This window comes from Lycorma delicatula, chromosome 8 (assembly GCF_047948215.1).
Source record: "Lycorma delicatula isolate Av1 chromosome 8, ASM4794821v1, whole genome shotgun sequence".
Classification (NCBI taxonomy): Eukaryota; Metazoa; Arthropoda; class Insecta; order Hemiptera; family Fulgoridae; genus Lycorma; species Lycorma delicatula.
In genome coordinates, this window is record NC_134462.1 from 132193710 (window position 1) to 132221029 (window position 27320).

Below are 27320 nucleotides of genomic sequence, written 5' to 3' on the forward strand. Positions count from 1 at the left end.
AATGAAGCCAAAGCTGGGATATATCTATATCTGTAAAACTATTTGCCCACACTGGACGACTCAATCGCACATCAATGCACAGCTCATACCGCTGGACCTAGGAACTTGAAATTTTGCATGTAGCTTCTTATAGGGGTGTAAGTACCCACTAAGAAAGGAGTTTTCAAAATTCATCCCAAAGAAGGCAAAAGAGGTTAGTTATGTATCCCCCACAGACAGGATTAATTCTCTCATGGTTATCATGGTAACAGAATTAATTTCTTTTTCTTTAATAGATATCATTTGCTTTAAATTTAAAATCATCTGATTAAATTCCACACAAAATAAAAATGGTTGTTGTGATTGAAGGGAACATGATTCTTCATTAAGTTGGTTGCATTCACGGTGATGCTAACAATAAATTCATACTTAAGTGATTTATGCATGGCTTCTAATCAGTAGTAAAGTATTAATTACTTGAGTCCCAATGGCTCTCCAAAATATTTTAATTATTATTAAATATTATTATTGAAATTAGCTTAAATTAGTACATTTAGCGAATTTGTATGGGTTTTTATAATTTATTTTGGGTGTCGATGTTGGATTGTCAAAAATTAAAAAAAATATAACTTCAAGAAAGAGAAATAACCTTTATCAAAATCTTAAAAAATGAGAGTATCTCGGTTTTCCAAACAGATGAAGTACATGATTTTTGGCTAATGACCAAGAGCACTATAGTTGTTGTAGCTTCATCTACAGCAGGAGGATATCAGAGTTTCTACGTCCAGAATGAGGGTATTGTTGGAGGAAAGAAAGCTTTTCAGGTTTTCTGATAAATAAATTGTTATTTATCATTATTACTTTCACAACCATGAGGATTACAAAATCAGCAGGGATCCTGAAGCCCCAGGCTAGATTGGAAGGTTGAGTGAAGCCCTAGACTATCCTGACTGGCTTGTGTATGTGTGTGCGCGCGCGCATGTGTGTGTATAAAACCAAAATTTATGCCAAATCTTAACTTTATTGGTCACTTGGTTTTTAAGGTACGATACAAAAACTGTTTAGAAATAATGTTAAATATCCCCACCCCTAAATCTCAGTGACTAAACATTTGGAATTTTAGATAAATTAATAGGTACTTTCATTGTATTAGTCAGTTTTTTATCACCACTGTATAAAAAGTAAAAAATTCAAAATATTTAAAACTATCCCTCCCTTTTTTAAATTCTTTTCCAAAATTTAATACCATCAATGCCCCATACACAAAGAAGCCATTGCAAAGAACATGCCCATGTTTCAGCCATTTGCAGCACTTTTGTAGAGTTTTTGTAGATATTTCCACAAGGAAATATCATATATTACATATCATCTAATACATATTTCAGAGCAATATTGCTGCTTGTTTTTTTGCTCATGTTTCAGCCATTTGCAAAGAATTTTTGTTGAGCAGTCTAAAGATATTAATATAAATACAGACAAGTATGGATGAGCATGCATACAGATCTTCTGGAAAATTCTATAACATTTTTGTATTTTTGAATTAATCACAGGTCTTGAAAAGTCACATTTGCAAAAGCCCGATAAATAAATTATTTTAACCTTAAGATGCATTCTCATGCATGCAGGACTTATGGTTTGTTTATCATATTTTAATGCCTGATTTTGACATTTATTGAGATGATCTTTTTGTTAGTTGGTAGGGCAGTTCTATTTTTCTTGTTCTTGTTTGATTGGTTTATTTATTTTAATCATTTCTTCCAGATATTTAAATTTATTTATTTTTCCAACTTTGTATTTAGGGGCTTCGGGTATGGTTATGTTATATCACTCTTTATATTATCTTTTAAGCTATAAGCTCCTTTTTTATCTCATCACTCTACATTAGTTTGCCAATGTCAATTCTCAATGAGCGAGAAGTTATCTGTTATACAATAACAGCAGTTTTATTGTCTGATTAGAATTATATATAATTTTATTTCTTTTATTCATTATTTACACGGTTTATTATTTTTATGAAGTTCTTCTCTAAGAGGAAAAAGTTCCTAATTTTGTATATCAAAATTTATTATTTATGTTTATTTAGAAATAAAGGTACATGGTTGTACCACACTATTAAATAAACAGAAAATGTCTATATGTATAGCAGAGCTGTTCTAGCAAAGTGCTTTTTCCTCTACTTACAGCCCTATTTCTACTCCCCTCTGCAAGCACCTTACTATAACTGTTCGGCTATACATATATATTAAAATTTTATTAAATAAACCACCTGCTACAGAATATTGAGATGACATATCTTACTTTAATTTTTAGATCTTTATTGTGCAATAATGGAATTATTCAGTCATGATTGAGGATGCGGGATCCCGCAAAAGTACTTTCATGAAAAATTAAGGTAAGATAAGTGTTATGTCAATATTCTGTACTAGGTGGTTTATTTAACAGAATCTAAATATAATTTAACAGTACAGAGGATCATCGCCCTCTTGTTTCATTGTAAGCTTATTATTTATAGTTACTTCTTTTGCCATGAAATAAACCAGTAAGAGGCTTTTCTGGTTCCAGAAAATGCTTCCCACCACTATTAATTTTCTGATTTTCCTTGACTTTTCAGTTCTAAATGATTGCCTAAATTATGCCCTTCTTGATTTGTTTTTATGTTCAATTTTATGATAAATCATTTGTATTACTGCGAAGTAATAAATCACAGTGGTTAAAAATTTCATCACCCTTGATTATCTAAGTCAAAAAATGTGTAGACTTGTCTCATTTTTTCTTTTTTATCATCTTAGATAGTAGTAGAGGATCCTATCTGGCACAAGGTTTTTATGCACAAGATGTTCAATGAATATTTCATGTAGGAAAGTTCTTGAAACCTGAAGAAATAAGCTATATAATCCATCAACAGCGAATTGTCTATCCTTTTAAATTTCATTATTGATATTTTGCTTCTACTGTAGTTACAAGAGATAGTTATCTGGAATTATCTCTATTCATTATTTGATATCTTCCATTTTTAATCAACCTTCATTTTATCACAGTTATTTTCATATAAATTTAAAACATTTGCACAATTTGAACTTCTCTTGGATTTAAGAACTGGATCATGCTTAAAATTCACATGTAGCAGGATTTTCATATTTTTTTCATGTACCTTAAATAGTCAAAAAATGGTATAAATATGTGTACTTATTCATGAAACTTTGTCCAGACTGAGCTTAACACAGAAAACTCATTTACTTTGTGTTGTAAGTCACCTGCTGAATGTTCATTTTCTGAGTGACTCAAAATTTTTTATAAATGTTTAGTACAGAAATAACTTCTTTTTTTTTTTTTTAAGGAATTAATTGCTAAGTTCATTTATGCGGTTTTATCCTTATTCTAGGGATCAAGTTTCTGTCTTTAGAAGATAAGTGATCTTAAATTAGGTTTGAAAATGGCTTCATTGTTTCTGTTTGGTTCTGCACATACAGCACTCTGGAAGAGGAACGTGGGGACTGCAATTGCTGTACTGAATCCATCTGTCTTAGAATCTAAGTACTATTACTTTTTTTTATCAAACTTTATGTTAACATGTTTATGTACATTTATTTTTTAACATTATGGTGGATATTTGTAATTAAATCTTAATAACAACACATCACTGAAGTAGTATAATAAATTGTTTATTTTTTATGTCACTTAACACAACACTGATTTCAAGGGTATCCTCATAATCAGCTGTTTAAAAAATGAAAATGCTTGTAGTAAGTGAAGTAAGTGATACAAAGTTATTTTAACATTCTCTTTTGGAGGTTGATGTTATTGTTAATAGTTTATGTACATGTGGTTTTTTTTTTTATCTAGTAAAGCCAGTTCAAGAGACTTCATAGATTTATTTAGTGAAAAATATTTAAAACAAATCATGAAACTTTTTAACCATCATTATTTACATAAGGAAATGAATTCACAGATTGAATATTATACTTTATTATTTTAAAATTTATAAATCATCTTTTAAAATAGTTTCTTTTTCATTGTTTTGTACCATGTGGATGTTTTTATATTAATCTCTAACCTCAGTTAAATTGGAATCTTTTGAGATCTTTTAATTATGTTTTTGTTGTGATCATACTTATTTCTTGTGCTATGATTGTAGACATTGTCTTTGAGGCTAGGGATTCTGAGTAATATATTACCATGGATTCAAAGGTAAACCTAATGATTAGAAAATCTGTCTATGTAAATATTTATATAATATTTTGAATAAGTTTAATATCAAATTTTTTTAATAAAAACTTGATTAGAATGCAGTTGTCCTTACAAGAAAATTCTGTTCGTATTGAGTAGTTATTTCTTATAACATTATAACCAAAACTGAATGGGATGAAAAAATATACTACCAATCTTTGCATAAATTTTTGTTTTAAATGTTAATAAATTATGATATCTATTAATAGGTATTTTAATTTTGTATCTACTATTAATAACACTGAGTGTTGTATAAAGTAAATAAGGTGGATTAAATTATGGCTAAATTAATAATACAAGGTCTGTAAATAAACTAATGAGACTGGCTCAGAAAAACCTTTTATTTACAATCCAATTGTACATGGACTCTATCACCTTCGAAATAGTTCCCTTGGGAAGCCATGCATTGCTTCAAACGGTTTTCTCACTCTTTGTAGCAGTGTTGGAACTCAGAAACCGGAATGTCCTTCAGATGGTTGGTTACATTTTTATTTATATTTTCTACTGTTCCAAAATGGTGTTCTTTGAGGTGATTTTTTAAAGCCAGGAACAGGAAAAAGTAGCAGTGGCTCAATTCAGGTGAAGGTGGTTGAGGAACTACAGAAATGTTTTTCTTTGCCAAAACTCATTAATTGAGAGTGCAGTATGACAAGGTGCATTGTCATGATGCAGTATCCAGTTGTCTTTGATGATTGGCCTCACGCGGGCAACTCTTTTCCACAATCTTTCAAGAATTTCTCGGTAAAAATATTGATTTACAGTCTGTCCTGTAGGCAGTCATTCTGACAGTTAATTGCTGGTCGTGCTGTATCAAATCTCTGATTCACTCAACATTGTTGTCACTTTTTGACATTAACGATCTTCCAGAACATGGATTGTCTGCATCTGATTCCCGTCCATCTGAAAATGTTTTAAACCACCTAAAAACTTGGGTTCATGACAGAGCGTCATCTACATACGCCGTTTTCAGTTTTAAAACGTTTCAGTAGTATTCTTACCGAGTTTAACACAAAACTTGATTGCACAATATTGCTCATAATTAGTATCCCTCATTTTTGCAATGCACAACAATAACTCGTTTCACGAAATGTTTGTTTACATCTCATGTGGCAACAATAGACTAAAAATATTAATACCTATTATAAATCAGCTGTTCATATAACCATATGTTTACTAGTAACTTTACAGTGTTGTCACTTTGGCTGCCAAAAAAAAAACTAGTCTCATTACTTTATTTATAGACCTCATACCTTTAATTATGAACTGTCATCTGTTGTTTTGTAGGATACTTTAGTGATGTTACTTTAGTGTTGCGTGTTTAGTGTTGTATACTTTAGTGTATGTTGTTATGTACAAAAGGTAATGTCTTTAGCGCCATTAGGTGCCAAACTTTACCTAAGGGGCACCTCAACCACTAGTTTGACTTATTATGCCCTTTGGATGGTAAACAAGAGTCCCTGGACAGTCCCTCTGGTAAAGTTGGCATCTGAGTGATACACCATAATGCTGTTTCCTTGCCAACCAGTAGAAGGTGCTGCAGTTTTCATTTATTTACTCAAGAAAGGAGGGATAATGGATAAGGAAAAGGGGAAGTAAGAGAAAGGAGATCCAAATTTTAGTTCTCTGTCAATCTCCTCACGGTTAACTTTTGATTTTTAAAATTCATGCTATTAGAATATTTGAGAGATAGGTGTGTTCCTCATTTTCTTTTGTTTTATTCAGATTTCTCATTTTTTCTGCCTAGTATTGGAGCAAAAATGCTGCTGTTACATAGCTACAACATGTTGATATGAGCATGTGGTTTATAAATAAAGAGTTTTGTTGAGCAAAAAAAACTAGGAAAGGTTGGAATATAACCCAGAAACAAAACATGGGAGTCAGGAAACTGGATGTCTCACACAAAACTAAAAAGCAATAAGCAAAAATAATACAGCTAATGTTATGTCACTCACAGGCCAGTGTGAGTGACATAACATTAGCTGTAACACATAACCAGGGAACTAACGCACTGGTTTCATGACTAATAAAGACGTTGCGTTACTAATAAAGACGTTATGCCCTCCTCTTTACATTCAATTCAATGAAGTATTAATTGTTTTTATTTATTGTTAATTCTAGTATTGTAAATTAGTATCAAAGTAAGTAATAATTTTCTCACAATAATAGACCTAATAATTATGGCACAAAATTACAACTTCAATTTTCTCCCATAACTCGAATATTTATTAACCTATTTAAAAAAAAAAAAAGTTATGTTGTTCAAAATAAAAGGCTTAATATTTTAGCAAATAACATAAATTTTGATAAACTAATATTTATGGAGATATAACAGATTGAAAAATGAACATGGCTGCCGTTTTGTAATTTGTAAATGTATTTATGTACTGATTTTTTGCTAATTTTAAAACTTTATTTCCAAGATGCTTACCAAATATTAATGTGATTCATCTATTCGAAGTTGAGATTGTCGCCGAATGGATTTGACTGCACATGGCGCTTTATAACCTTGTAGTAGCCTGGATAAGGGCTCTTGTCGTCAGTTGGCTTAGACAACTCATTGTAATTTATAACCTTGTGGTAGCCCTGAAAAGGACCATTTTTGTTACTGTTGGGTCTAGAAGATGATCTCTGGTGAAGTCGAGTAGTTGCGGCTCATCCATTGAAATCAGACTGGGCTTTCCCTCAACGACAGTTGGGCCCCTCTACAGCATGGCAGTGGTGACCCCCAGAGCCTTGCAGTGTCAATTGTCTTTCACAGGCGCCATCGAGGTGGTTCTTCCTGATCGATCCCATGCTGAGCTGGGTTCTGCTGCTGAGTTCGCTGTCCAGGGCGATTGAAGCCCAGTGAGCGGGAGGGTAGTGTCCGTGTCCAGCGGCTCCCTCAGCAGGGATATTGGTGTACGCCGGGGGTCCCATGTTGAGGTGGCCAGGGAACTTCTTCTGTCTTCTTAGTCTTCTCTAGCTGGTGGTGGATGATGAATTACAAATTCACTCTTGTGCACGCTCTTTTATTGGAGCCTGAGAGTGGTGGGGCTGCATCGCCTCTATGTTGGAAGAACTATGCAGTCATCTGCGTAATGGGAGTGACGCTTGTATCAGTGTTACATATATCAGTTATCAGTTGTACATATACATGTTATCAGTTGTACATATACATGTTATCAGTTGTACATATACTGTGCTCCCGCTGACATCTGAGCTGCTACCTTTGTCGTCTGCTGATATTAAGTTAGGCATATATGTGGTAACAAGATATAACTTATATAAAAATAGCAAAGTGGTGGACAAGGAAAGAATGAATGAGAAATTCCCATTTTTCGTAAGGATATTTTTTATTTAGTTTTACAAGTAGAATCCGAAAAGAAACACCAATTTTAGAAACACCTTGATATGTATTTATTATAGGTATTTTTTTATAGATCTTTTATTGTAGGTTTTTTAAGATCTTTTTTTATTTAATATTTTTCCTGGGCAATAATAACCTTAATGTGAAGAGATTGCATAGATTTGAATGACCTTAGTAAACTGCCTGATTCTAGGATAAAGAAGTAGAGCTTAGCATTATAATACATAAATTATCAGTTCCTTTTTTAAAAAATGGTACACAGCTTGTTATTTTCTGAATTTATTCATATATACTTTATAAAAGTAATCCTGAGAATTTGACAGTAGTTAATAATAGCCAATTTTTGGTTAATTTTGAGCTGTCCTTTAAAATTATGAGCACATTAATTCTCATACCGTGTCCAGTTGTATAGTGAGCAAAGTATAGTGAAATGTGTTAATTATTTATTGTGAATTTACATGTATGCAAGTGAAAATATTTTAGTTGAACCTAAAATTTACACTTCATTTATTTATTTTTTGGTTAGTGATGTAATTTTATATGTTTTCAGAAAAGAAAGCAATGACGAAGCTGTGTTATCTGTTAACAATCCTGATCAAGTAATGGTATGTGGACAGTTAAAAGATTTTGGTTTTCGCAAAGGCCGGTGAGCATTAAAATTATAATGTTAATCCTTAGATTCTAAGACTCCCTTGCAGGTGGTTATGTGGGTACATTAAGTCAATTCTTTATCTTTCAGTTATTTGGTATATAAAGAAATAATTTATGATTATGACCTGGCTCAGTTTTAACTCTTCGTATTTAGCTGAGTATGAGTTAGTTTAGAGAGTAAATAATCCTAATACTGGAAATTTGAGAAGTTTCTGCAATAGTATTAAACCCTTTCATGATTTACTAACATAGTCAGCGAGTCTATAAGTTAACCCCTTTTTATAAGGTTTTTCATTACTGAAAATCATGTAAATTAAAAGGTTAATTTATTAGTTTTGATACCTAATTAATTTTCAGATTGATACTTAATTATAGTTATTCTTTGCTAAAGAAATAAATTAGTTTAATAAAGAATTGCAAAATTAAATTAAAAAAATCTGTTAACGTATCCTTTTAATTGCATTATTTTCTCCGTTTTATTTAGGATTATTTAATTTTATTTCTGTTTATGATGTTTTAATTAAGCACTTGTCATTTTCTAGAAAATATTTGTGTGATTTAGAAAAGTAAGTGATAACACTTTAATGACAATCATCTGTGTTAAATGTTTACAAACCAGCACTGCTTTTAGAAATAAGGCACAATTGTCTTTATTCAGTTATTTGTTATTTTAATTACTGCATAGAAAAAGTCACTATGTTATCACAGAAAAATAGATGTATCATAAAAAAAGCATTAATAATTATAATAATTTATTAAAATATATAAAATAATTCTACAGTTATATGTTCAGGTACTACGCTGTACTACAATATAGTTATTATTTGCTATATTATTTATTTGTTCTTGGACCTGTTAATGAATTATTTTTCTTCGTTGTATGGCCAAAAAAACAATAAATAACCATAAAAAAAACCAATAAATAGCCTTAAATATTGTTGAAAAATATCATTTGTCAGTTGATCTAATTTCTTAGACTTTTCATATTGATTTGAAATGCTGCAGTAATACTTCTCTTCCTCAGTGAATGTTATTCCCTTCATGAGGTTAGGTATTGGAAAATTGGAAAATTAATTTACCTAACTATAAATATTATTTTTTTAAGTACAGCACACTTTTTAATATAGTAACCACATCTTGCTATTAGTCGTGAAACCTGTGTTTAACGATTAGTATGTAAATGTGGGTTAGAAAATGCTTTTGTTTTCAATTATATATATATTTTTTTCTAATGTTAATTTCAATTCAATTTTTTTAGGAAAAAGAATGGAGAAAATTGTACTGTATTTGTTAATAAAAGCAGTTGTGAATTTAGTGTATTTCATGTTCAAAAAGAATATAAAAAATTTTCTCATGGTTGTTCAGATCTTCAATCACCAACAGGTGGTGGATTGCAAAAGCTGAAAAATAAAGTTTTAGGAAAAAATGAGGTATTATACTTACATTCATTAATCAGGTTTAATTATTAATGAGGAGGAAGTGGAGTTAATAATTAGAAAATGCTAATTTTTCATTCTTTGGTCAAGAGATAGGTAATCCATTCAACCTAGTGCCCACTCTCAATGACAAAATCTCATTGCAGGGAAGCAGAATATGTTCAAATGTGCGAAAGTGGTTTGGGGGAAATTTCATGGAAATTTTTACCAGTTATGAAAAATAGAAATAACAATGTAAATATCAATTGATGTATTCACATCATTTTTACAGTTATTAACTAGAATAATTGATCTTTTAACAAGTTTTGAAAAGAAACATTCATCCTATTGAGTACTAGGCATAATAAAGAACAAAGGTAGCGATGTCATTTCTGGTGATTGATGACTCGTAGACTCAAATCGCAACAGGAAAGGGACGCATTAGTGATAAGATGCATTGTGGTCACCAGTGTGCGTGTGTGAGTGCGTCTCGTCTCCTCTATACTGCACTATTCGTTTAGTTGTTTTCGGGTAGGCAATATTGCTCCTTTGTTTTTATTAGTTGACCAGCTACAAGCGTATTGTTTGCTTTTAATAGTGAAGTAGTTAAGTGACTTTTAATAGTGTTAAGTGATATATAAAATATACAGTATAGCAAGTATAAAATATCATAATTGTACATTGATTAACTATGTCAACATTTAAAAGTAAGCAAGTCGTAAACTGTGTGTTTTGTGACTGGCACAGCAGATGCAATAAACTTAGAAATCATTTTGTAAATAAACACCCAAATGAAAAACCAAGAACTAAAGATCAAGCTAGTATCTCTGAATTTTTAAAAAGAAAAACTCGTGACTGTGATGAAATAAGTAGCAATGAACCTTTAAACAAACAAATAAAACTTGATGAATCACAATCACTGTGTACAGAATTGGACTTATCTTGCGGGAAAAACAATGCTGATGTTGGCGATAACGTGTCTATCTCTAACAGTCCAACTATTTATCCTACTGTTTTTGAACAGTTATCAATTATAAATGAGGCGGCATCTGGACTTGATAAAAAGTTGATGAACTGTTGAAACTGAATCAAGTTAAAACTATTGAAATAGATAGGCCCTTCTAGTTCACTTGTCCAAACCAACATTCCAATTGAGATAAATGAAGAATTTGAAGGAAAACTCAAATTAATTAGGATGAGCAAATTGCTTCCAGATATTTATCAGCTAATGTCGTGCTTAGCAGAACATATGGGTACAGTACATTTCTCCCCATGTGTAGAGCATTATAAAACCATTCCCAAGGAGGTAGTGGTTCTTAAATCTGGTACTTTTGATATTTTCTATACCAAGTGAACACCAATTAATTCAACCAGTTCAGAGTGTACAGTTTCAAAGTTTCAAAACCTGTTTAATTGATCACTTATAATCACCTGCTCATAAGTGGTGTATTGACTTTTCTGAAGCAACGAGGAAAAGAAATTAATTTTGCAAAAATAACATGAAAAGGTGGGTCTGAGGGTTGCTGGAGCAGCTTATAGTACTATTAAAGAAGGGAAGGATGGTAAATGTTTTGAAAGATTGTTAAGTCTAAATGTATTAAATGATGCTGATATTGGTGAGTTTCTACCCTAAGGAATTTTATAGAGAATTCAGAAAAAAAACGTAATTTTTACCATGAAAGCAAAAATTTTTGATTTTTTGGGTACTAAAAATCCTGTAACAAACCGTTTGCCTTTAGTATCTGTCACTGCTATACTGTATGGTATATAAAATAACCATAATTCACTGTACATATCACATTACATGTCTGACCACACTAATAGATGGTGTTCAGACTTGTATTATATAATGTTTTTGAACAGTTATCAACTATAAATCAGGCGACATCTGGTCTTAATAAAAAAGTTGATGAAGTGTTAAAACTGAATCAACTTAAAACTATTGAAATAGTTTTAATAGTCCAGTTCACTTGTCCAAGCCAACACTCCAATTGAGATAAATGAAGAATTTGAAGCAAAACTCAAATTAACTAGGATGAGCAAATTGCCATGTGAGTGTATCACCATGTGGCACTTCACACAAGGGTGATGTTCTTGTTCAAAAACTTGAATGTGCTATCAAGAATTTTAATATTAAAATAAAAGAACAGTTAAATGGCTTTTGATGGAGAATATTTTGATCTAGGTGTAGATAAAAAACTGACCCTACTTTGTGTTGGGGTTGACCATGACTTTTCCTCCCTATGTGCGACTTAGCATGTAGATTAGAATATACTTTAAATAACGTTCTCAAAGACAACACTTCTTCTTGGTTTAACAGTTAAGTTCAAACAGTAGGAAATGTAATGAAAAATTACAACTGGGGAATTGGCTATGAGGAATTAATTACATCAGCAGATGAACTACAAGTGAGTATTTTAAACCCTAAATCATTCCAACAAACCCGTTTTGTTCAGAGTGAATTAAAAGTTTACAGAACATTTCAAAGAGATTTCAAATTATTTTTCATTGCTTTGCAAAAGAAGCGAACTAAATGCATCCAGAAAGGCAAAAACACTGAAGCTATAAAAATTATTCAGTAAAGCTTATAAAATTCTCTAAACCTGAATTCATTTACCAGCTAATTGGGACAATTGATAGTTTAGAAATAGTGACAAAATTGCTGCACTATACAAAATGTAAACATTTGTATCAGGACAGTTTTTGATTATTACATTTCAATGAAAAAACACTGAAGAAAATGGAAATTGAAATGAAAAGTGCAAAATTAAGTGAGGAGAATTTTACATCTCTTTTTAAGGAGCTTGAAAGCTTAAATAAGAATATTTACTACCTGATGAAGTTCTAGAGAGATCAAGCCGTTGAAAAACTCAGAAACAAATTCAAGATGGAGAAGAAATCTATTGAAATGAAAAACCTTCATAAGTTGTAGAAAAAAGTAGAAAACCTTTGTGTAGCACTGTCAAATCGACTTAAAATGAAAATTAGTGAGCCTCCTACTATAGAAAATATGAGAATGTTTTAATAGCAAGTTCCTAAGAGTAGCAGAAGAAACAGATGCAAACACACTTGAATCTGTATCTATTTTAACAAATTGAATCAATAAAAATCTAGGGTGCAGCTTTGATGTTAAGTTCTATCTTTACAGCTAAAAATGATGAGCAACCTTGCAAACTTACATTTTTTCAAAAAAATACTTGATTTTTCAAATGAGACCAAAAAAACTTTTTTAATTGAGCAATACAACAGGGTGATAAAAAAAAATATTTACCAACACTGAAGTTAATGCTGAAATCTCAGAAACAATTTTCCTCCTTGAAAGCTGCTTAAAAATCTGTAGTGAGGCGGTATGTGAATCTGTTGGATCAGTCATTGGCAACAATCTACACAGCTAAAATGTAAAATTTGACACTATTTCAAGAAGTATTCATTTCATGAAATGGTACTCCCATTCATCACGCATCACACCTTTTAAAAAGATCTTTGAACAGACGCTAATGGTGGTAAATACCATTTTACAAGATTTTCCTTAACTAATCATATAAAAATATTCAAAATATCAAAAGTCATTGACAGTCTCCACGAAGATAAAGGAAGACCTTTTCTTAATGACTTGAACTGCTCATCACTGCACTCATTACAGGTGAAGTCTTTATGAACTATTGTTAATTTTATCATAATATTAAAACATTTTTCATTACCTTTAATAAAATAGTTAATCCTACAGACATCGAATTGGCAATTTTTTATTAGCCCCACAATATTTATGTATGTTCTAAAAATAAAACAGGATAAATTTCAGCACCTGAGAGGTAAATGATGATAACTCCATCAGATTTCCATTGGATTTATGACTGTTTACCTCTCAGGTGCTGATTTGCATTCTAATAATTAGCTTAATAAGTAAGTAATTTTTTTTAACATGTTTCTTAAGCCTAACACATTTATAATATTTTGGTGCTCTCTTCAGTGATCATATTCCTTATAAGCCATCACAATACAGCCAATATTAGACTATTGTGCTTGTTTAGTTGTGATTACTAATGTATTTCTTGTTTATAAGATAATTTTTTGAATAAATTAAGTGTCTGCAACCCATGTATTTTTATTACTTCTCTTTTTATAACTCATCACATACAATAAATTGGTCTGTAAAACATAATAAATTCTCACCTTAGTTGTGGAGAAATTTCTGACTGAAAAAATTGTGTTTAGGGGAAATTTCAGGGGTCTGAACATTTTCTGCTCCCCTGTCTCACTTTATTATGAAACCCGTTTGATCTATCTAAATTTACATTTTAACTGTTACGCAAAGATTTCTTATAAATACAATTTCTTACACTAGAGACACATAAACAGACTGATTATAAATACTGTTTATAAAAGAACTACCCTTCACTTTATGAATGAATATAATAATGTAACTTTCACTAGTGTTAACCAATAACTCACAGAAAATCTTGTATTCACCCACTCTCCACACTGGAATACTTGTGTGTACTCTTCACTCCTTATCACACGCTTACTGATATCGCTGTTATCACATTTGCGCTGAACACGGCCTCGCAGAACTACTCACTGTTATCACAACTGCACCAAACTACTCCCTGTCTGATTATCCCTGGCAGTACTTATACCTCCTGGCTTGCAGGACCAGTACCCGGCTCGTCCTTTTAATTATTGAACCATAGTAATTTTCATTGCTCTTTTAAATTATTCTGTAAGTTCTTATTCAGGTCAGGTAATTTGGGAGTGCATTTGTCTTTGTCTTTGTTTTAGTAATTTTCATTGCTCTTTTAAATTATTCTGTAAGTTCTTATTCAGGTCAGGTAATTTGGGAGTGCATTTGTCTGTATTACAAAGAACAAATTCCTAAATAGACCTTTTATTCTAAGAAAAGAATCCCTTTTAATTCCTTCCACATTCTTCTTTATTTTCTCTTTTTCTTCTTAATTGGGAGAAACCCATTACCCTGGTCCTGTTACAATATATGTATATGCGTATGCATGTATGTCATATTACTTATGGCTTATATCTCAGGATTGACTAAACTGATTTTCTTCAGATTTGGTTCAAATATTTCTATATATGTATGGCATTGATCATATTAATTTTTTCCAAAATTCACTTAGAGTAAGTATTTAGAGGAGTTATGATAGATCTTTCGCAAAGCCACTTGTACGGTTTTTGTAAAAGCTTACTAATTTTTGGATAGATATTGGAAATGAGATCTTCCATTTTATGCACAACAGTATCAATGTTTTCATAGACAGAAATGCAACCATCATTGTGAAGAAGAATCCCATTTCCAATTTTTAGTAGCTGTAAGGGAAAGTTAGCATCACCACCCCCAAGATGAACTCTTATATTAGATATTAAGTTAATAGTGAAGTGAGGACAAATTTCCATAAGGGTGATGATTTAAGGCATGCCTAAACATCAGCAAAAAATGTTAAATTTAAAATTAAAAAAAAAAACCTCCTAGGTGTCGGTGTGGCCGTGATATTTAAAAAAAATTATTTATAATCCGATTTTGTTCATATTCAGAATATTAGTTCCGTGAAACGCGATAATCTGGAAACGCATCTGGATGGATGAGAAATATTGTATACAAAACAAAAATGCATTCTCTTCAGGAATTAATTGTTCGCATTATGGATGCGGCTGAGCAATATAAGGACAGCCCTGAGAACTAAAAAGAGCAACAAAAGCAGTACAGAAGTGTGCCAAGAATGTGTTGAAAGTGCCGGGCTCGTTTTTGAATATCTATTATAAACCGCTACATATACACTTTGGCCTAGTGTTCTGTTTCTAAATAAGATTCTAATTTTTCTAAATTCTGTTTATTTTATTCAACTTATGTTAAACTATTTTGTTCATAATTAATTAAGTTGTCAACAAGTTCTGCTTAAAATTTTTACGTGTTCATAACCCACTTAACAAAATTATTGCACATCAAACATAAAAAATTGAGTTTTTTCCTCCAATTTATTGGTTTTCACCGCAGATTTCTCAAAACCTACTGTAGTTACGGTTCTGAGACCTGTTTTATTTGATTTTTTTAGGTCAACAACCATAACAAATCACTAATTCTGCCGCTTAATTAACATCCTGTAAATTTCAGTTCGACCTCATTTCACCGAGGTAGCTGAAATCTGAGCCACATCTTTCATTAGCCATAACTCGCAAACGAGGCAATTTAGGATGTATTCCCCCTCTCTCTATCTCATCTCTCTCTCTCTCTGTGTGTGTGTGTGTGTGTTATATAGAGGATCTGACGAAGAAACAAGAAACTTTCAGAAAAGCTGGTGAAAATAAAGAAAAGAGTTTGTATAAACATAGGTCTGCAAATGCTTTGTTTTCGAGACTAGCTCAAAATTTTGCCCGGATTTCAGTTCTTCTAATAAAAAAAGCCCTATTGTAATTTTTGTAACTTAAGGAGTAAATTATGATTAAAGTTTCTAATGAAACTTGAGCTAGGAAACAATATAAAATGGATTCCAGAACTGTAACTCCAGTAGTTTTTAAGAAATTCACCTAAAACATAAAATTTGGTGTTGAAAAATAAGTTTCTTTTAGGTTTGTAATAGCTTCTTCCTTAAATGAGTATTAGTTCCGTTATATATTCACAGTTTTATGTATTTGTATCATTTTTGCAGTCTAACCCCGGCGAATAATGAGATTTTATTGTACTTAATTATACATAAATACAATTTTTATATATACATGTATTTTGATGACTATCAATAAATAACAAAATAATTATCTGTTTCAGGTTCAATTTATATTTAAAGCTGATGTTAGTTATGGGTATACCTTGGATTTCAGACATATTAGAAATAATATTTCCCAGCTTAGATCTGCTATGGCAAATCATGTTTACCTTTAATTTATTCCAAGGTGTAATGATGTTTATTATATTTATATGTAACAAACGAATACTTCACGCTATCAATATTAAGTTATGGCCATCAAAAATTATTTTTACATACAATGAAAGCTCTTCAAAAAACAGTAAAGCCACCGAAACATTTAGTTCAAGAGATATGCAAGGTTAATCTGACGGAAAAGAAGAAGAGAATGAAATGACTGAATTAGATAAACTGAAAAGTAAATGACATAAACCTCAACAGTTTAATGTAGATATCTAAAATCATTTTAGCATGAGATAAGGGAACACAGACATTTATTATTGTAATGTCTTAAAATTTATTATAATGTAATACAGACAGTCAAATTGAAATAAAAAAGTTTAAACAAAAGAGGACTGTTCTTTCTCAAACCTGTGAGATTAACTTATATTTAGTTTAAATATAATATAAATATGAGTAACCTGATTAGAATCAATTTTAAGGAGCAGAACTTTGATTAAAATGATTAAATATTAAATAAGTGAATTTTAAATTTATTTATATTTTTCTCTGAAATTTTATAAATATTTTTATTCTATTAAGACATGAAATTTATAGCAACATATTGCATTTCTGTATAAGAACCATCTAATCCTATATGTATATAAAATTGTCTCTGAAAACAGTCAATTGTACTGTACAATAAACTATATACATCATCCAATTTTTGTGAAAAAATAAAAAATCTTATCCTCCTTTTTTTAAAATCTTTTTTGGATATATTAGACAGTACTGATTACATAAATGCATGTAAATGATTAATATTTTATTTATTATAAGGCACTTCTAATTTTTTACAAAAGAAGAGTTAATACCAGGTGATGATAGCTGAGAGTGAAAGCTATTATATAACTAGTCAAACTTTTAGAAGAAATATTGCCATTTCAAGGCCTTTTTGTACATTGTTTCAAAAAACTTTTCTTTTTCTTACACCTAAGATCTTTATTTGCCTGCCCGGTAGAATAAGAAGTGCCTGTAATCTGAGTCAATTTAAATTTAACTTAGAGGTAGATTTTCACTTGACTGCTGATGAGGAGGAAACATTGTATTCGGGGGTGGTGATTTAGTCTAAATGAAACAGTTGTAAATTTTAAATTTAAATACCTGGTCGATGTCATTATTGTGTTGTATGCTTAGTGTGTCTGTAGGAAATTACAGTCTTTTTTTATTTTGTTTTTCTAATTATAATTGTTGATCTGAGACTCCTTTCTGCAGTACCTAAAGCTTTTGCTTTATCGCATGCTATTTCAGTATTATCTTTATCAATAACAGGGAAGTAAATTTGTTGATGTAGTAAACCGATTAAATATCATTGCGTGCTAAATTAATCAACTAAATGCTTTATATTTTATATTGTGCATTGTATTCATGTCTTGTGCATTCATCACTTAGTCTTTTTTTTGTATGTATATTCATGTTGCAGTTGAAAATAGATTTATTATTATTACTACTGATTCATATATCAAACGCTTCAGTTTCTGCAAATAATTTTTTTTTGCAAGAAGCTTATGCTAGTATCAGTTACTGAAATTGTATTTACAGTAGCCACCACATAACTATGAGCTTTTTTGATCAGCCCATATGCCACTGATATACTATTGTATTTATGCCAGTAATCTCTTTCTAGCATAAACATGATGCAACTGTTTATGAAGCAATGTATTTTTGGGTGTTTACAGTATTAAGAAAGTTACATCATGTTTCAAATACAAACAATTATTTTTATTTTATTTTATTTTTGTTTCTTGTTTACTCTTCCTTGTATATAAAGTTCAGTTCTGTGGTTCTGGCTCTCAGTACGGTTTTTTTGGCATGTGTTGCGTATTTTGTTACGTAGTCAATTAATGTACGATAAGATTTTTTTTTCAAAAATGTAGCTCTTTGCATTTTCATGTAACAAAGATGAAGGCACCTTCCTTGGTAAAATATTCCAGAGGTAAAGTAGTTCTCGTTTGGATCTTCAGGTGATGACTGTTAAGGAAAGGTCACCTGAAAATTAAAAAATAACATTCTACAAGTTTGAGCATAGAATGTTAAAAGGCAAGTCTAAGAAAGGTTGGTAGGTTAGAAAATTTAAAGAGAGAAATGGATAGGTTAAATGTAGATGTAGTAGGAATTAGCGAGGTTCGTTGGGAACAGGAAAACGACTTTTGGTCAGGTGGTATTAGAATTACTCAGCTTCAAATAAAGGGCAGGCAGGAGTAGGTTTTGTAGTGAACAAGAAGATAGGGAAAAAAGTACAATATTTTAAAAAGCGTAGCGATAGAATCATTGTAATCAGGATAAAATCAAAACCTAAGCTGACTATCATTGTTAATGTATAGACATTAATAATGATTACAAGTGCCCATGTTGATGATGAAGTAGAGTGTGTATATGAAGAAATTGACAAAATAATTAAACATATAAAAGGGAATGAAAGTTTAATAATATTTGGAGATTGGAATACAAGCATCGGAAAAGGCAAGGAAGGAAATATTGTGAGTGAATACGGGCTGGGCAAAAGAAATGAAAGAGGGGACCGACTTAAAGAGTTTTGCATGAAATATAATTTATTAATTGCCAACACTCAGTTTAAAAATCATAATATAAGAATATACACATGTAAAGAGCCGGGCGATACTGGAAGGTATCAGATAGATTATATCATGGTTAAGCAAAGATATACAAGTCAACTGCAAAGCATATTCAGGAGCAGACATTGAAAGACTATATTTAGTGATAATGAAATGTAGATTCGAGTTTACAAACCTGAAGATAAGGTGTCAGATGAATCGGTAGAATTTGGAGAATCTTGAGGAAGAGGAAGTAAAGATTTTTAAGGAGGACATCGCAAGAGATCTGAGTAAAAAATATAAAGTAGAAAATAAAGAAGAATGGGAGAATTTAAAAAGGAAATTCTTAAATCAGCAGAAGTGAACTTAGGGGGAAAAAAGAGAACCGGTAGAAATCCTTGGATATCAGAGGATACATTGCAGCAGATGGGTGAGCATAGAAAGTGTAAGAATGCGAGTGATGAAGAAGGTACAAAAAAAAAAACTATCTATAATTAAGAAATACTATAAACAGGAAGTGTGAATTAGCAAAAGAAGAGTGGATTTAAGAAAAGTTCAAAAGTGGAAAGAAAAATGGTCATGGTAAAGTAGACGGAGCATACAAGAAAGTTAAGGAGAATTTTGTTACATAAATTAAAAATCTAATAATGTGTTAAATAAAGATGATACACTGATTTAAAATACAAAAAAAAAAGATTGAAAGTTGGGTAGAATATACTGAAGATATCCAGAGGAAATGAATTAGAAACTAGAAGAGGAGGTCGAAAGGATGAAAAGGGAGAAACAATAATGAGATCTGAATTTAACAGAGCGTTAAAGGATTTGAATGGGAGAAAGACTCCTGGGATAGACGGGATACCTGCAGAATTACAGCACAGTACAGGTGAGAAAGTAATAGATAGATTATACACACTGGTGTTTAATATTTATGAAAAACGGGAAGTTCCGTCAGACTTATTGTCATGATACCAAAGAAAGCAGGAGCAGATAAATGTGAAGACTACAGAACAATTAGCTTAACTATTCATGCATCAAAAAATCTTAACTAGAATTCTGTACAGAAGAATTGAGAGGAGAGTGATAGAAGTATCAGGAGAAGTCCAATTTGGTTAAGGAAGATTAAAGAAAAGCAAACCTACAAACATGGCATTAATAGGCTTGGAACAGGCATTTGATAATGTAGACTAGAATAAAATGTTCAGCATTTTAAAAAATTTAGGGTTCAAATGTAGAGATGTAGAAGAACAATTGTTAACATTCAGGAATCAAACTGCAACAGTAATAATCAAAGAGCATAAGAAAGAAGCAGTAATAAAAAAGTCAGTTCCTATTCCCGTTACTCTTCAATCTTTACATAGAACTAGCAGTTAATAATGTTAAAGAACAGTTTAGATCTGGAGTAACAGTACAATATGAAAATAAAAGATGCTATGATTTGCTATTGATATAGTAAATTCTAACTGAGTAAAAAAATTTAAAAGAAACAATAAATTGCATGAAAGAAGTACCGCTTGAAATTAAACTAGATCAAAACAAAAGCAATGAAATGCAGTAGATGAACCACTGAATATAAAAAAGGGACGAGAAAAGGTAGTAGAAAAATTTTGTTATTTGGGAAGTAGAATTACAAAGCATTTTATATCGCTATAAAATGCCAAGTACCACAGGCGAAACGAGCTTTAAGTCAGAAATATAATTTGCTTATATCAAAAACTAATTTAAACATCAGGAAAACATTTTTGAAAGTATATGTTTGGAATGCAGCTTTATATGGAAGGTAAACTTGGACAATCAGAGTACATGAGAAGAAAAGATTTAAAAGCATATGAGATACGGTGGTGTTGGAGAATGATAAAAATCAGATGGGAGGATAAAGTGTGACAAATGAAGAGCTGTTGGGGCAAATTGAAGAAGAAAGAAGTATTTGGAAAAATATAGCTAAAAGATGAGACAGACTTATAGCCCAACTCTAAAGGCACCCTGGAAGAATCGCTTTGATATTGGAGGGACAGGTACAAGGAAAAAATTGTGTAGACAGACAACTTTTGGAATATGTAAAACAAATTGTTAGGGATATAGGATGCAGGGGATATACCGAAATAAAAGTCTGGCTCTAGATAGGGAATCATAGAGAGCTGCATCAAACCAGTCAAATGAAAAAAAAAAACATAACATATGTTCTGAATATGAGCCAAATCGGACCATAAATAAATTTTTTTTAAAAATAACACAACCCCACTACCACGCAAAAATATCTTGTTTTACGGAAGTAATATATATATATACTGAATATAAACCAAATCAGACATACATAAATGTTTTTGATATATCACTCCCTTACGACCATTTAGCAGGTCAACGGTTTGCAAATATATGTTGTTTCATGTAATTAGTATATATTCTGAATATGAACCAAATCGGACCATAAATAAATTTTTTTAAAGATATCATGTACCCTACCACTATCGGAAATCCACGTTTTGCAAACGTGGCATATGTGAAATATCTGATTTCACATATGTATGTTGGGACTGACATAGGCCGGAGCCTATGTCAGTCCCAACTGTGAATTTCATGAGTTTGAGTCATTTCTGGGTAGACTCAATGATGTCATTGCCAGATCGCCCAGGAAAATCATCCTGATGGGCGATTTGAATTGTAAGGCTGTTGTCGCCAGTAGTTCTTACAAAAACTGTCACGGCGAGGTTCTTTCAGACATCATGACAGTGATTGTCTTTACTGCTTAAATGACCACACACCTACCTGTGTGGTGAGGGCATACCTCGATTCTGAATTTAACCATAATGGACAGATGATGGGACCACTCCAAGTGTAATTGGACAGTCCTGCAGGACAAAACAGCAAGTAATCACTTGGTCACACTGTTAGAAATCGAAGACCCATTGTTTCGTTTGATAGCCATTCAGAAACCTTTAAGACTGACATGAAGGCAAGTTGCAACTGTCGTTGAAAATGTTGCCAGACAGAGCAGAGATGGTAGAAATTTGATGGTTTCACTCAGTATATTGGTGGACCGAGCAAATAGTGCATATGCAAAGTGATCTTCAGAGTTTATGATGCCAAAAATAGCGGTTAAGAGTTGCAGGAGGAGATGTATATGAAGAGGCTGCGCAAAGATATGTAGCTGCATGACACTTACTAAATTATGAAATCAAGCAGTCTAAAAAAATAAATGGAGAAAATTCTGCAGAGAACTCGATTCAGATCCATGCGGGCGAGCCTATCAAATCGCTATGAAGCGATTTGGTAGGCGGCTCCCCATCCTCATGGAGGAGACAGCGAGACTCCAACTGATTAGATTGTTTTCTTGCAAAGATAACGGTGCTACTGAATACATCAAGTGTGACAGAAAGCGCTTCACACAAAATGAGGTGACAGCAGCCATCTTCAAACTGAAGGACAAAAAAAGTCCCAGGAATGACATAGTTGGGGCTTGTTACTCCCTCCTGGAGATTAGAGGCAGGCAACATAAAGATCAAAGATCTGAACAGGGGGGGCCGAACTGCCGTGCCAGATTTACTGCCAGTTGGTAGGGAGGCTGCCTTAAAGGACAAAATAAAAAAGAACAAATAAATATTCCTTGGGCTGAGCTTTACTTAATTGTATGTCTGGCCCAGGGGAGTAGGGTGGAAAAAAATGTAAATAAGTGAAGTCTGTATATATTAGAAGAGTTGCATATAGTGTACAGTAGCATGTGAATGAGATGTATTTTGTATGAATGTAAGGTATGCCTGTGGATGCACATGGTATTGAGGTAATATTTTAATGGCAATTCCAACACCACATCACATGAGGGAGTGGTTTTTAGTGGGTATCACCGCAGTAGACGGTGAACCCCACACACCCAGTATGTATGGGCTGCTGGGCATTTGGGTTAGGCAAATTTCCCAATTCCAACGGGAAAAAAAAGTGTGGGATGAATTCAACTAGTGTGGAAGTATTCCAAGTATGTTGAGCACCCATGACTTTCTATGTAGAAAAACTTTAATAAAAAATTAATCTTATGTTTTTATATTGAATAGTTTTCAGAATATAAATAATTCAAATCAGATGATTCTTTTTGGGACATGCTTATATTATATTAATATACTTACCTGTATAATTATAAGAATGTATTCTTTTAAGAATTAAAGATATCTCAAAGATTAAATCATTCCAGTACTGGACAGCAAAGATACATTTTTTAATGTAATTCAAAATTTCAAAACAGAAAACAATCTGGAATAAAATGACAAATTATTAAAAGAATATATTTTAATGTAGTTATAGAATTCTATACCAACCAAAGATGCAGGATACTGTGATAATCTATAATTGGAAATTAATATGATAAGTTTAATCTATCGGATTTTCAAAGATTAAAATATATGAGTAATTATTTATTATTATAAATTAATGGTAATTCATTAAAAATAAACTGTTCTCCTTTAGCGAAGGATGAACTAATGCACAAAAACAGTGAAGAAAGCCATATTCCATTGCAAGTGATAAATTTGTTGAAAAATTAAATACGCCATTTGTGATAAACCCATTTCATGATTACTGAACTAAGTGAAAAAACTATTATTCTCAAAATACACAAAAATACATGTTTATTATTTATGCTACTGAAAAGAAATTATATTTATAAATAAGATATTAATTTTAAAAAATGAAGAAAAAACTCTGTAATATATATTCAATGCTTTATACAGGCTAAGATGTAGATCAGATAATCAGGATTGTACAACAATAAAAAACGTAAATTAAATCATTCATTTATTGACACTAAAATTATATATACAAAACATTAAATTCATGACTAGCTCCATTACTTATATAATAAAATATAATAAATAATTTGTTAAATTAAAATAATTAATAATTAATTCAATGAACCATAATTAATTTTAAATAATATAATCACTGAAGGAACAATTAACTTCATTAATTATGAATTGCACACTGTCTAAATTTTAGGGCACAAATAATTTGTGAACAGTACAGTACATAAGCGTGCATTTAAATATACAATTCATTTTATATTATATAATATCACCACTAATAGATTAAAATTAACAATAACAATTAAAAAATAGTTTATTACTTCAATTTTTTCTGATAAACTTTAAAAATGCATCTGCATCTAAAATGCAATAATTTGTGCTCTTCTTATTTCATCTGCATGTACTTCTTTTATAATTTATTTAAAACAACATTTGTGTATATTATCAATACAATTAAATATCTTTATGATTAAAATATAATATTTATTTATAGATAATTATTAATTAAATTACACTTTTTAAAATTTCTATTAAAATAATCATAGTATTAAAATATGTTTTTTAAATAATCATATATATATATATATATATATATATATGTATATAATTTATTCTACGCATCATGTAATGAATAGACATTAAATAGTGATAGTTAAAGTTTTCTGACATACATCTTTTACTACCTTATTAACATAATATAAAAGAAAAATGACAACTTTTAAAATTAAGATTATTTACTTCTTAAGAATAGACAAATTGTTAATCTACATTAACAGAGAATAAATTTCATTACCGACATGTTATTCTCTCAATTAAATTAAAAAAATCAAAATAATTATATTTTTATAAAATACATCTACAATACTTTTTTATAATGCTCAACTTTTTTAAAACAATAGTAAGATCTCTCTCAACCATTCATCTGGAAGTTTGTGGGTTTGAATCCTAGTTAGACTTAGCATATTTGCAAAACAGAATATTGTAACTATAATATTCACCCTCATATTGTAACAATAGGATATAAGTTCTTATTTTTTTTTTTATACATAAATATAAAAGTAGTTTCTTTGTAACACATTAATTTAACTGTATTCCAGTAATAAATTGTCAACCAAATAGGTAAACATACCTACTTTTTGAAACAAGATTCAACAACTGGTAAGAATCTAGAATTATTTAATCAATCCCTTACCTATTTAATTTATATATGTCATCATAAAAATATACATATATAAATAATAATTAAAAAAACAACAAAAAACTCCCTCCTAATGTCAAAGAAACTTAAACAAAACATGTCAAACAAGAAACGAAAAAAGTATTATTAAAAGTACACGAGAAAATTTACTTAATTGGTTTATTTTTTAATGATTTAATTTTTGAGAGAGAGAGAGAGAGAGTGATGCTCCCGCCAACTGTGAGCTGTAATATGTTTTCTGCAAGTAGAAGGATGTAGCACTGATGAAATCTACTGCAGAATGAGCCTAGTGTATGGTGAAAACACTTGGAGTAATGGTAGTGTATGGGAAGGTGTAGGGAATTTAAAGAAGGGCGAATGGACATCCATGATGAAGGTGGGCAAGGATCCAAGTCTGTTGCTACTGTTTGCCTGGTTGAGCGTGTTGATGATTTTGTCAGTGACAAACGGAGGTTTACGATAAGTGAACTTTCTGCGAAATTCCCAGAGATTCCAAGGTCTTCTCTGTACACAATTGTGACTAAAGACCTAAGGTACCAGAAACTGTGTGCATGTTGGGTCCCAAAAATTTGAGTGATGATCACAGTGAATGTCATCAGCCTTAAAGTTTCTCATGTTACAATAATGAGGAGGAGGGTGTTTTTAAAGTCTATCACTACCAGCAATAAAACTTGGATCCTGTGTCACAATCCACAAAACCAAAGAACAGTCTAAGCAGTGGATGCAAACTTCTCCAAACAAGCCAAAAAAGTTCGAACAGACACTGAGCAACAGGAAAACAATGGCTGTAGTTTTTTGGAACAATAAATGTGTCTTGTTGGTAAACTTTATAGAGCAGAGGACAACATAACAAAGGAAGTTTATTGTGAATCTTTATCTCACCTTTGCAGATCGATCCAGAACAAACGAGGAGGCATGCTCTTGTCCGGCATGGTTTTGATCCATGAGAATTCATGATCGTACTGTGCCAACATGATACAACATCTTCTCAAACAATTCAAGTGGGATGTTTTCAACCATCCAACGTATAATCTAGACCTAGCACCTAGTGATTTTCACCTCTTTTGAGAATTGAAGGCACGGGTGGGTGGACAACACTTCACCGACGAACTACTTCAGGAGGCTGTCAAGAAGTACCTTACCTTACTGATGGCAAACTTCTTTGAAGAGGGCATCGGAAAGCTGGTGTCATGATATGACAAATGCCTCAACTGTTTTGGTGTTTATTGTTGTGTACAATTAAATTTTGTACATGGTTTCTGTTGTTCAGCAGCAATTGTGTATTTGTGTAGTAGGTGTTTACATTTTTATTTTATACATGACTTGTCTTGCTAAGGCAAAACAATTTGTAAGATTAAACAGGGTTTTGGAAATTAAGCTGTACAAAGATTAAAGAGTGGTATTACAGTTTTCAAAATACCAAAAATTCAGCTGAGAGTAACTAGCACTAGTAGGTAGTCAACAAGCCAAAATCCAAACCTCATTAATAACATTAATAATGGAAAATAGTTAGCTTACTGTCCAAGAAATTGCAAATGACATTGAATTAGTAATGATTCAACACAAAAATTTAACAGATGATTTAGATATGCACAGAGTGGTTGCAAAATCTGTCACAAAAGTGCTTTCATTTGAATAGGAAGATATACATTTTTATACTGCACAGGACGTTGTAAAGTCCAACAGTAATACTAACTTTCTTATGACCATAATTGGTGATGAATATTGGGTGTATGGGCACAACCCACAAATAAAAGTTCAGTTGTCACAGTGGAAGACACCATCATCTCCCAAGACTGAAGAAATTAAGTTAGGTGAGGAACAAAATGAAAACAATGCTGTTTTTTTTTTTACTATTGTACAGCTGTGTATCATGTATACGCATCCACACTGTCAACAAACAGTACTGTCTGGAGATTCTGTCATCATTGTGTTGCAAATCAGGAAAAAAGGCCAGACCTGTGGGAATACAATGCAATGTGGGATAGCTGCACCTTGATAACAAACTCAAATTTGTCACGTCTAACCCAGTATTTCTTGTCAGAGACAGAATTCCTCAGGTTTACCTGTCTCCCTATTCAACAGAAATAACTGCTTATGATAGTTTGTTGTTTCCATAGGCTGAAGAAGCTGCTGAATGTTTCCTGATTTAACAACTGGAAGTACATAATGACAGATATGAGAGCACAGCTGGTACCCGTTCTAAAAGAGTCACTATTTCTATTGAAAAATATTACACACACCCGCGCGC

General features: G+C 31.5%; 1 protein-coding gene across 5 annotated transcripts in view; it reads left to right on the top strand.

Moving 5' to 3' along the window:
- Positions 1–16854, top strand: part of LOC142328754 (protein MCM10 homolog) — an 80006-nt gene extending 63152 nt beyond the window's left edge. For 3 of the 5 annotated variants that reach the window (XR_012757350.1, XR_012757348.1, XR_012757351.1), the window contains 2 exons: positions 8103–8198; positions 16394–16854. Coding sequence is in view for 2 of the 5 variants with exons in the window: in XM_075372769.1 (XP_075228884.1) it covers positions 3413–3513; positions 8103–8198; positions 9462–9633; positions 16394–16507 (483 nt within the window). In the remaining 3 variants the exon portion in view is untranslated. Of the gene's footprint in view, positions 1–3361; positions 3514–8102; positions 8199–9461; positions 9634–16393 lie in introns of all 5 variants that reach the window. The other 2 variants (XM_075372769.1, XM_075372770.1) reach the window with 2 other exon arrangements.
- Positions 16855–27320: the final 10466 nt, after the last annotated feature.